Source organism: Rhipicephalus sanguineus, chromosome 2 (assembly GCF_013339695.2).
Source record: "Rhipicephalus sanguineus isolate Rsan-2018 chromosome 2, BIME_Rsan_1.4, whole genome shotgun sequence".
Taxonomy (NCBI): Eukaryota; Metazoa; Arthropoda; class Arachnida; order Ixodida; family Ixodidae; genus Rhipicephalus; species Rhipicephalus sanguineus.
In genome coordinates this window covers 85018023-85030334 of record NC_051177.1, presented here as the reverse complement: position 1 = coordinate 85030334, position 12312 = coordinate 85018023, and the positions used below count along the sequence as shown (strand labels likewise).

At 47.5% G+C, this 12312-nt stretch overlaps 1 protein-coding gene across 1 annotated transcript in view; it reads left to right on the top strand.

The window, feature by feature from the left end:
• Positions 1–12312, top strand: part of LOC119383269 (putative helicase MOV-10) — a 39626-nt gene that overhangs the window by 8488 nt on the left and 18826 nt on the right. The window contains exons 4-7 of the mRNA XM_037651331.2: positions 5346–5542; positions 7177–7269; positions 7687–7827; positions 11311–11514. Of these exons, the coding sequence (XP_037507259.1) occupies positions 5346–5542; positions 7177–7269; positions 7687–7827; positions 11311–11514 (635 nt within the window). The remainder of the gene's footprint in view (positions 1–5345; positions 5543–7176; positions 7270–7686; positions 7828–11310; positions 11515–12312) is intronic.

Here is a 12312-nt window from a genome sequence, read left to right as displayed (position 1 = left end):
AGGGACGATCACGGAGAACAAGCACAGAGATAAACACACATAAAGTAATCTGAAAGTCCTACCCGCGGAATGTCCGATCAAGGTAGCAAGAAAACGAAGTCTCACGACTCGTAGACGACGTTGCCTTGACGAGGGTCAGTCCACATGCGGCGACGAGTGTCGTTGAAGGCAAGCCCAGGCACGCAGATGACACGTCCCGTGTGCTTCACAGCAGGAAGACAAGGCCTCCGTAAGGCCTCTCGTTTGATCACGGCCTTGCGCCGTCCCAGGTGGCGACGGTGTTCAGGAACTCGTGACGCCGAGAACAGGCAGGAGGAGCTCCCCGGACAGCGCCCTGGTCCGGCACGTCCTCGCTGGAGCCACCGCCAACGCCCGAACCACCAGGAAAGCACCAGTCCTCGCTGAGCACGGCCACGACGAACTTCTCGGACAGCGCCCTGGTCCGGCGTGTCCTTCGGCTTGCTTCGCTCAGCCCTCTGCGCGTTCCACACGCGCCTCCTTCTTTCTCGTCTTCTTTTCTCTTGTGCCGCCGCCGAGCGTGCCACCTGCCCCTGGCTCGCCTTCATGTCGCCGTCGTCTTCATTCTCACAAACATTTCAAAATTCCACCAAAAGTTCACAAACATAAATTCCTTCCACAAATTCCCTCTATTCACTACAATTATCCCCCCACTCAAGAAAGTTGTTCGGCACAACAACTTTTCCACAATCATGAAGTCCAACAACACACAAGGACACAATTTACATCATGTTGCACCTCTTTTGCGATAGTTCTGAGCAAACATAACACATCTTTGTTTGAAAGGACCCTAGCGGTGATGGGGTTGGATTTCCCTTTCCTCATATCTCTTGAGGAGGTTAGCGTGAAATAAGCTAACTCGCGAACCCAGGTCTACTAGATAATCCCAGTCGTTGCGTCTCTCGACGACTGTAAAGGGACCTTTCCATGTGAGGAGTAGCCTATTTTTCTCCGATGGAAGGAGCAGCAACACTCTATCCCCTGCATACAGCTCTCGAGGTCTTTTCTTTCTGTCAACATACTTCTTTTGTGAAGCTTTTGTTTTCTGGACCTCTTCTTGGGCAATCTTGCAGGTGTTCTGCAACCTCTCTTGTAGCTTGGTGACATATTCGTATATCGTCTTGGTCTCAGTATCGAGGTTGTCGCTTGTCCACAGTTCCCTGAGGATGGACATTGGGCCACGTACAAATCTTCCGTAGAGAAGATCAAATGGCGAAAATCCAAGGCTCGTTTGTGGGATCTCGCGATAGGCAAACAGTAATGGAGTTAAGTACCTGTCCCATTGTTTAGGGCACTCCTGACACATTCGCCGAATCATCTGTTTGAGGGTCCCATTAAATTTTTCCACAAGCCCATTCGCCATGGGATGGTACGGCGTAGTGGGGAGTTGTCTAAACGACATTAATCGTCCCAGTTCTTGCATCAGACGAGATGTAAATGACTTGCCACAGTCACTCACGATTTCCCGTGGGACTCCAACGCGAGCGAACATTTCTAGTAGCGCTTCCGCTACTCGCTCCGTTTCAACACTCGGCAAGGCTACCGCATCTGGGTAGCGCGTGGCAAGGTCTATCATCGTTAGAACGTATCTATTTCCTTTTTGCGAAGTTGGGGACAGAGGACCGATAATATCAATCGCGACTCGGTGGAATGGAGTCTCGATTATGGGCATATTCCCCAAAGGCACACGACCCACGAGGTGCTTTGGTACTGTTCTCTGACATATGTCACACGATTTTACAAAGCGTGTGATATCCGCTTGTACTCCAGGCCAATAAAACTCTTCAAGAACACGGTCTACTGTCCTCTTTTGCCCCTGATGTCCAGCGAGCAATCCCTCGTGTGCCATCTTCATTACTGTGGCGCGTAGCTTCTTCGGAACCACCAGTTGTTCGAAGTGTCGCTGTTCGGCAGTCTGGTAATGCCGGAAAAGGATGCCATGGACCAGCACGAACTTGGTAGTAGCTCGTTTCTTGGACGTTGTTGTTTGGTCCAATGCTTGGAAACAAGCCTCCAGTGTCTGATCCGTGCTCTGCAATTGCCGAAGTTCTTCCCGGCTGACGTTTAAGGGGTCAACTTGCGGTGCAGGTAATTTTTGCAGCTTTCCCGTCTTTCCTGCAGCGGCCGTCACTTCCTCACTGCGTACTTTAGGCTCTGTCTCTGTATCCTTGGCTTTCTCTTTCGATGAATTGGCTTGCTTGGAATCATGATCCGCCATTGGGACAGCACCTTCGATGTTGCCAAGGATAACATCGTACAGAGGGTTCTCCATGCAAACAGCACGAGCAACTCCCCTGAAAAACGGTGAATCAATAAATACGTCGGCCTCTGGCAGACACTTTTCCGACCGGTCTAGTAAGCGTATAATGCGTGTGTTGCCAGTTAGCTTGGTGTCGGGAACCAGTGAGCGTTTTACTACAACCGTGTTGCAGCCGGTATCTCGGAGGACAGTCACCAAGTTGCCTTCCAGACGACCCGTGACCGTCGGCATCTGTTTCCATCCTCCACAACAGGTTGTACAGCTCTGGGCAACATCCAGCATCCCATGACTTTTGCATGCACTTGTATGGGCAGGCTTCCGTTGTTTTTTCTGCTCATTCTGCAATTCTTCCTGTCTTAGAACAGAGCATGAAGCTTCACGTCTCCCAGAGCCAATAGAGCACGTGTCGGCGCTATGACCAGGCTTCTTGCACTTCCAGCATGGTGATGGCTTCGATGCCCTAGATCTCGTCCAGCAGTCGGAAGCTTTGTGTCCCGACTTATTGCAAAGAAAGCAGAGAGGCTTTCCTTTGCTCTCTGTCGTCACAGCTGCTTCATAATGGCCTGGCGACTTCCCCTTCTCTTCTTTACCTTCCTTGCCTCTAGCAAGATTTATGATGCCTTGAGCTTCCAGGTAATGGTCGGCTGTCGTGGCCAGTGTGTCTAGGTTATGACACGCTCTTTCCTTCAGAAAAATCGCCAACTTTTCCTCGCAGCTGCCTAGAAACTGCTCCGACACGATCTTGTCTCGCAGCGCTTCATACGACTTCGGTGTCTTGGCTAACTCTTGCCAATGGTCAAAATAGCCTAGAAGACGACCGGCAAACTGTCGTGCTGTCTCAGCGTTTTCAGGCTTCGCATCGCGGAACTTTACACGGTATCCTTCTTCCGTGTAGCGGAACCGCTGCAGTAGCGTCTGCTTCAGCTTGGCATAATCGGTAGCGTCTTCCGCGGACATCCGACCTACTGCCGTTAGCGCTTCGCCCGTCAGACAAAGACTCAACGACAAGGCCCACTTGTCTTGTGGCCAACCTTGACTAGTCGCCACTCTCTCAAACCGTTGTATATAGGCATCTAGTTCATCCCTACCCTCGTTATAGGGAGGAATCATCTTGTGGGGGCTGCGAAAACCCTGACCACCAACTGTTTCATTGCCTACGACTCTCGGACTCGAACGCTCTGCCTCCAAGACACGCCTTCGCTCTTCGAGGAGCGCCCGTTCCGCCTCCATACGTGCTAACTCTCGCGTATGTTCCTCCTGCGCCGCTACCCTCGCTTCTTCCCGCTCCTTAGCTCGCTGATCCCTCATATCCTTCTGTTCTGCGCTAACCCATACCTGCAAGGCCTCTCCAGTGAGTCCCATCTCCTTCCCTAACTCAACGAGCGTTCTCTTTTCGTCCATTGCCGCCCACCACACACAAGCAACGTGAGGCTCTAAATTGTATGGAAGAGCTTGGTCCTGTGTCGCGGACGCCAGAAAATTGTAAGGACCGAGTGGTGGTTCGTCACGTTTGCGAGTGCGTGGCTCAACGGGACGGGCGACAAGAGAATACGCACGAATGAGTTTCAATAAACATTTATGGGGACAAGGGATTCTAGGGACGATCACGGAGAACAAGCACAGAGATAAACACACATAAAGTAATCTGAAAGTCCTACCCGCGGAATGTCCGATCAAGGTAGCAAGAAAACGAAGTCTCACGACTCGTAGACGACGTTGCCTTGACGAGGGTCAGTCCACATGCGGCGACGAGTGTCGTTGAAGGCAAGCCCAGGCACGCAGATGACACGTCCCGTGTGCTTCACAGCAGGAAGACAAGGCCTCCGTAAGGCCTCTCGTTTGATCACGGCCTTGCGCCGTCCCAGGTGGCGACGGTGTTCAGGAACTCGTGACGCCGAGAACAGGCAGGAGGAGCTCCCCGGACAGCGCCCTGGTCCGGCACGTCCTCGCTGGAGCCACCGCCAACGCCCGAACCACCAGGAAAGCACCAGTCCTCGCTGAGCACGGCCACGACGAACTTCTCGGACAGCGCCCTGGTCCGGCGTGTCCTTCGGCTTGCTTCGCTCAGCCCTCTGCGCGTTCCACACGCGCCTCCTTCTTTCTCGTCTTCTTTTCTCTTGTGCCGCCGCCGAGCGTGCCACCTGCCCCTGGCTCGCCTTCATGTCGCCGTCGTCTTCATTCTCACAAACATTTCAAAATTCCACCAAAAGTTCACAAACATAAATTCCTTCCACAAATTCCCTCTATTCACTAAAATTCACTCTATTGTCCTAAAATGTTGAAAAAACAGTAACTTGCCTGAAGACAAGGCATGATAAACCTGGAATGGTGCAAAAATGAAACCTTGATGTTCCCACATTTGCTTGGTGTGACAGTGCTGATTTCGACAGCATCAGCTTGGGCCATGAAATTTTTTGTTAGTAAAGACAGACCATGTTGCATAACAAAGCCAGAAACGGTGCTTTGCAAGATTCGAGAACTTATTGCACTACAGCAGCTCATGTACAATAATATGCTTTGAAACATGTGATGTTGCACAAACGTACTGGTACTGTGTTTGGGGCACGAAGTGTTTTAAGAACAAAAGCTTTACTTTTATTTTTCCTGTAGGAGTCAATGTCTTACTCTGAAAATAGTTCACAAATAAATTATTGAAGGAATATGTTTTCAGTATAAGCTCATGTGGTGTTTGTTTTATTGTCCCTCTAAAGCGTACTTGTCTTCAAGTCTCTAACTTCACAGATGCATCACAGGCTAAAATAATGGCATATGAGGAGCAATCGCAAATGAACGCCTACTGCTGTTTGAATGTACAGTGTTGTTTATGCAGAATGTGAATGAGTGGGAACAACTGTCTGATGCATTCCTGAAGACTTTCTTCGGGGTTTGTTTGCCATTGCACTCTTAATATTCACTAACGTCATATACAGCTTTACCGAATTTCAAGGGCAACCATCCTTCCTGATAGTATGTAGATCATTCACGTCTCCATATGTGTGCCACTTCTTCCTGTTGTCATTGCACTGTAAAACTATCTCCTTGTTTCACCTCTTGTCACTCTCATCAGATCGCGTTCTCAAAGGACCAGTGGCCAACCAGTGCTCCGAGACTGCAAGTTGGGTTGCAAGTGGCAGTTCGTGCCATCGAAAGTGATCAGGGAAACCTTTCATGGCGGGCTTTGTCACTGGAGGTGTGTGACAAGAAAGCGGCAGCATCCGGATCATCCAGCCCAGCCATCCAGAATGGTGTTATTGCAGGCAAAGTGTGAGTATGCGCATGCTTGCCAGTAATCAGGAATTACGTGACATGATGAGGTCTAGCATCACTTATTATTTTTTTACACCTCCCAAACAAGCTTGCTTATTCGTACAGAAGGCCGCGATGATCGCAATTTGCGAATATCACAGCGTTGCACACCACGCAGGTGCTCTATTTAAAAAAAAAAAAAACGATTCCTCTGCCCCTCTCTTGTGTCTGATGAGTACTTTTTGCCTGCTATGGGACGTAATGTTACCCATTGGCATTGTTACGTAGCACTGACCTCTTTGATTGGTCCCCTGCACTACGAAACTGTGCCCTGATCCTGTGGTGATGCTGGTTTGGCCGTGCAGTTGCAGCGTGTGTCACGTAAAGTAGAATCTCGATTATACAAATCTGGCAGGGTGACGAAAAATATTCGTATGAGCCAAAATTTGTATCACCGAAAAACATGGTACACTTTTATGCCAAACTGGTATGCTTCGTATGTCACCGAAGAAAACTGGTGTACTTGTTTGTTCACTGTTTTTCAGGGCCACAGCGACAGTATAGATGGCCCTGAATGATTTCCAGTAGCTTTTAGACGTCAGAAATCATAGTACATAGTATGTACTTGTAATTATATGGCGTGTACACACTGACAAAATGTGCTGACCCATGACAGGTAGTACAGTGCCTTTTCAATCATAGTCTGCCTTTCCACATGATATAAGTGTACCGCGGCGAAAGCGACTTAACAAGCGTGCCGCACGCGATAGATAAAGGCCAGTAAAACCAGCGGCACAGCGTGCATGCCTGAGCTAGAGTTCTGTGCACCTGCACATCATTGGCGTAACTTACGTGGCCACATAGGCAGCACCTGTTCGTATCCGGGGGCTGCGTACATTCATATCAAATGTTGCGGGGTGAAAATTGGTTCACAACAACCATACTGTAGCACATTGTGGGCTAATGGGCCTTGGCCGGGATTACAGAAAAATACGTATCACCCCAAAATTCACATGAGCAGTGATCATATCACAGAGGTTTCACTGTATATGCTTACCTTGTCAGTGTCTCACACTGCACTTCCGCACCAAGGCCATGTGTAAGTAACTGACACAAGCAATACGTGGAGGAAGCCTTGCTCGATCATTGGCGGCACACTGATGACGTGTTCACTGACGATGTGGTACGTTGCCGATGGCTTAGTCACGGCGATGGGCTATGCCTACCCCTCTGCGTGGCAGAGAAGGGTAGGCATAGGAGGAGGCCGAGCGAGAAACCGAAATGGCTGTGTAGCATTACCACTTATTTGTATAATTCTTGCGGCAGCGCGTCCACATCAAGCAAGTGTGCAGTTATCACAAATTTTGGACCACGGTGCTGTTACTGGTTTACTGGCCCTTTAAACACAATGCCATAACAAAATCGTTTGGGGCTCCACATGATTGCCTCAGTGCCATAACCCGAGTCATGCACACATGGTGGCGGGGGGGGGGAGGAGCCTTTCCTTTTTGTATTGTCGCTGTCTTGAGAGTGTGCTATAATGTCATTTAATTGTACTCAAAGCATAAAACTGTTGCATTGCCATGTTCAACTGCCTCTCAATCTGTAAGGAATCTGCTGCAGTTTACAGACACATTTGTGCCTTATTGCAGTAGTCGTGTGCCTGACGGCATTGACGTTACCAAGGAACTCAACTTTGGCCAAGTTAGCCCGGGAGAAACTTGCACTCTACAGCTTTGCATCACGTGAGTTCATTGGTCCCCTTCATAATTGCATTTTGTGGCAGTTCCGTGCTCTTTCTGCACGATTAAAAGTTGACTGCATAAAAAATATCTTGTTGGCTAAATTGCTAGCAGTAAATTAATGCTTGTATGTACTATGCAGTACTACCGAAGTACTCTTGGCAGAGGTGCAAGGATGATTACTGACTAATCATTGTTAGCAGCCTTTTAGTAGCACCTAGGCCATGTCACCCAAGTTTGCATGACACAGGAACCTAGTGGTTAACAGTTAGCACATGTGATGAATGTCACCCAAGTTTGCATGACACAGGAGCCTAGTGGTTAACAGTTAGCACATGTGATGAATGTCGTAGCGCACTGGCGCATTGCTGTTGGCATGCTGTGGGCACATATGTACCTCATTTCTTTTGTTATCCACAGGAATGGGACGGACAGGCCACACTTGCTGGTTGCGTGCAAGGTCAACTCGACAGCCAGGCATGTGGCACTTGCCAAAGCCTTCCAGCCCTACTTGATAGCATCGGGTGACAAGTACAACTTGGACCTTGTATGCAAAGCCAGGTAAGCAGCATGTTGCTAAGCTCAGCACTCAACTTCAAAAATATTTTTCTCGACTAAAACAAAAACTACTTTGATTAAGGGGAGATGCTCCTCGGAAAGTTTTTTCTTTAAGTATTTGTCACAGCTCAATGAAACTTTCACCATTTATAGAGTTTGAGCTCCTCTTTTCAAATCTGCTTTTATTTTTTTTTATAGCTCATTTGGTTAATTTTTTGCAGACCATGCATTTGTGAAAACAGTGCATTTTTGTGCAAGCTTAGGAAACAATAGTGAGCACCAAAAACACTGAAAAAATAGCTCATATTGCTCCTAATGAATTGAGGAATTCAATAAAGCAAGAAAACATAGGGTAACATATGTGTGTTAGCCTAGAAAAAAATTCCAATGCTGAGCTTCAGTTTTACCATTCTCAAGGAAGAAACTTATGAAATCATCTTGCTGAATATACTTGTAGAAAACTGTGGAAGTTGTTTCTTTGAATCCAGGACATGTTAAACTATACGCATGCCAAATTTCATTACAATCAGACTACATAAAGTGCACACATTTTAGTGCACAAACTCTAAAAATGCAGCAAAACGAAGAACTGAGAAAAACATGTTTGAAAGTTAAAAAATATGTTTATTACTATACTATTTAACTAATATTCACCAAATTCACAGAGAATGTAAGCAAGGCTGTCTTGAAAGAGTTCACAATCTCAGAATGACCCAGTGCCATATGTTGGACCCTCACAGTCCCTGCGAGCCGCCTCCTCCAGGCGGGCCTTTCTTGCTGCACTGCGTGATGGGCCCTTGCTTCAGCTGTGACTTTTGCTGTCATGCTTGAAATGCGCCTCTTGTTGGCGGCAGTATGCACTTTTTTCCCAATGGCAGTGAAAGTCTTGTGATGAACTGGTTTCGGAGCACCAAGGATCGCACAAAACCGCATAAGCTGCTCGTGTCCAACACCGATCGCGCGCGCTGCGACCACCGACTTCACGTTCACGGCGAAGCTGTCCCGAGCGCTGCCGCGGGCGGACGTCTCCTCACTTCCATTGCATGGAGATACGCGACTTGACGTGTACGTGGACGAAACGACAGCTGCAGTACATGCGTCATTTCGGCAATAAAGTTCCAAAAACGATGCCAGTCCTTTTCGTTTACCTGCCGATTCTTGGACAGACAGCTCGCACCGTCCGCAGTTGGGGCATACTGCACCGCTGACGAGGTTTTGCATCGCGTCGATCTCGCAAATAAATGTGCTTCCGCGCTCGTCCTGGCACTTGCCTTCGTCGTCGAACATCTTTAATTTTCGTTCTGAAGCACTGACAAAGTCATCGACGCTCCGAGTGAAGCTCGAACAATCCAAATCGGGTGCGTCATCGTTGACGTGACTAGGCCTAGCAGCAGACGCACTCCCGTCGCCGGAGCTCTCTGCTTGCGTTTGGGGCGTCTTCCCTTGCACTGGTGCCTCGTCATGAACTTCCGTGAACGAAAGTCTCGTTTCTCGCTGGCATCCATGGCGGAGAAAGAACAGCAACTCGCGCAGGTAGTGTTCGTTGACGTCTCGGCAAAAGCAGCAGAACGAAGAAAGCGCGCTCGCGTCCGGCTGCGCGTGGCTCCAACCAATGGGAGGGCTCCGATCATACCACGTGACTTGAAAGGACCAGTCGTGACGCTAGACTACGGTGGGGAAACGATTTTTTTTTCCTGTATTTTCAGCAGGAAAGCCGCATTGCCGAAGTGGGTTCTGGGAGAAGAGGGTTAGGCCTACATGCCCGCAAAAATTCAAGAGCCGGCAACGCCGCGGAGCGAAATGCCGCGTGCATGAAATTTGGGTAAATTCACACTTTCACGAGCCACCGCGAGGGCTTTTATTGCATTTTTTGATAACTTCTAGTTGATTCTCAGCTTTGATTATTTAATATATTAAAGAGGAGGCTTGGGGGATTACAAAACACAACAAAACACAAAATCAACTTTTTCGAAAAAAATCGCGATTTTTCAACCCGCATGTCCCCTTAAACTTTCTCTGGACAAAGTCTTTATGATTCTCAATCGTATGCGCTATTCCACTTATTTTTACTTGCACCACCTTAGGGTGCTACAGACGTGTCAACATAGGCCACTGTAGCGTTTTCGCCAAATTCAGGATTTAATTTTAGAGCCTATGGGTCGTACACAGGCAAAACAAAAAATTTAGCAGATAGTACGTTTTATGGAGAGTTTTATAAAAACAATTTATGCATTTGATCTATAATTGTCTTTTGTAAAAAAATTCCCAAAAACACAATTTACTCAACTTTGCCTACGCGCTAAGGAGTAAAAAATATAAAACTCCTGTAAAGAACTGCCCTATAATGAAATCGTGATGCTCGAAAAATGCAATAAAGCAAGTGTTGAAAGAATTCTTGGAACGGTCAATTTATCGCGATTTTTTTTTTTTCATACCTGTTTTTCCAACGTTTCGTGAAGTTCAAATGGCTCTCACTTGCCCAAAAATTTTTTGCCACTCAAATTATTTTGGGAAAATACTGTATTATTAATGTCTATATGTGTGTAATTTTCCCAGATTTTTTTAGAGAAATTGATTTTTGTTGAGCGCCTCGACTGGGACAGTTGGCGTGGAATGACCCATGTGCTATATAACAAGCTGCAGCAGCTGCTGTACCGGCCTGATTGGTTCTGAAATGTGCCCAGCTTTGAGCAAGTGCCGTTACCGCACTGTTCAACCAACTGGTGCTATCTTGATTTTGTTATAAATCCTCGCGCTATTTTTGCCACCATTGGTGGCAGCGGTGGTGACGTGATCAAAGCATGATTCGCTTGTGATTGGGATGCTTGTGGAAGTCTTTGGAGTTTCTTGTGCTTCAGATGCGAATATGCAATTAGACTTGGCATGCACTCCTCTTGTAGTATGTTCAAAAGTAGCTTCCTGGTGCCCCCCTCACCAGGTTTGGGCATTGCAAACAAGGAAGAGTAGTGTATAGATGGTTACGTGGTAATTGTGTCTGCAAAGTGTGACATGGCTGCATGGTGGGGAAAACGACTGAAATTTTAAAACACATGGCCACATGAACTTCCTTTTTAGGGATGTACACTTCGCTTTGAGAGTGAAATTCGCGCACGCATGCCCTACACAACAGCTGCTATTCTGAATGTCATTCACTGTGACATGTGACTGCGGTTCTTCATTGAATGCAAAGTGTGCAATGCCACTGCTGGAGATGTGCTGCGAAGCAAAATATAGGGAAGAAAAATGAAGGTGGGGTTCGTCAAGTGAGCATTGTGTGCTTTCTTGCCTCTGGAACTCTGAAGAATGCAAGGGCATCCGAAGTGGCCCGCTCGCGAAAGAAAGGGGGGGGGGGTGTTATTGACTTGTGCAAGTGAATTATGCTGCACAGTGCTCTTTTCCATTCTACATTGCGATGTGTAGAAAGTGATCTTGATGAAGAGAGACTGGAACAAATGACGATTGCTTGTTTTCTTTGTCTTCATGCAGCGAGCTTGGCACGAGCAACGAGAGAATCGAGCTAGAATTTGAGGAAGGCTTCTTCGTCCAGTGTGTTGCCACTGTCAGAGTGGTGGACCCCTTGGAGGCACGGCTAGCACCATCGAACAACGCTCCTCCCGTGAAAAAAGTGCAGACCGTCAGTCGACCTTTCCAGGAACAGCTTTGGACTGTGCCCGGCGAGCGATGCCCCATGTAAGAAAGTGCATCCAAAAAGGACGAATTCTCACGCTCTTCTATTTCTCTCCCTACATATTTATATATATTCATAGGTTGTCACTGCAGCTTAGCTTTTGCTATCTTTGGGCATCCATTGGAAATCTTTCTTTTAGGTACTATACACAGTGCCTTTATGAAAGGCAATGTACAAGTGTTTGGTCTACACTGTGCACGGACTGCTTAGGACACTACCAGCAGTCTTCTAGGAATAGCTTGCAGCTGCTTCATCCAGCAGTTGCTGGCTGGAAACGCTACGAACAAGTCATAGCTATGATCGAGTGATCGAGGCTCTATGCAACAGTTGGTAGCCGCTAGCATGTGTAAACTATCTTGCAGTCTCATATGGCAGCTCAATATAATAGGCTGATGCGAAAAAGCAGGTCATGCACTCCTGAATTCCCTTCCATAAAGGTGCTGTGTGTATGCCATTTGTCTCATTTCTGCTTGTGCTAATGTCTCAGTGATTGTATTGCAATTGACTAATAGCGTTAAAGTTTTCTGCAGGCATTTACCTGAGGTTCATACACATCACAGAAACTCAGTTCAGCTGCCAGCTTATGTGACAACAGCAGCAGAACAATGGAGTTACTGTGACAACACTAGTTACTGTGCACACTGCTTACTTTCAGAGCAGTAGAACACTGGTGATTTCTGCTGCTAAACTTTGGGTTGTGGATTCATTTCCCAGCAGCAACAAATGCGTCCTTCTGTCAGTAAACTATGGAAACTCCTGGTGTGTGCTTTAGAAGGCCCGAAGTTTAGCCAGAGCTTCCT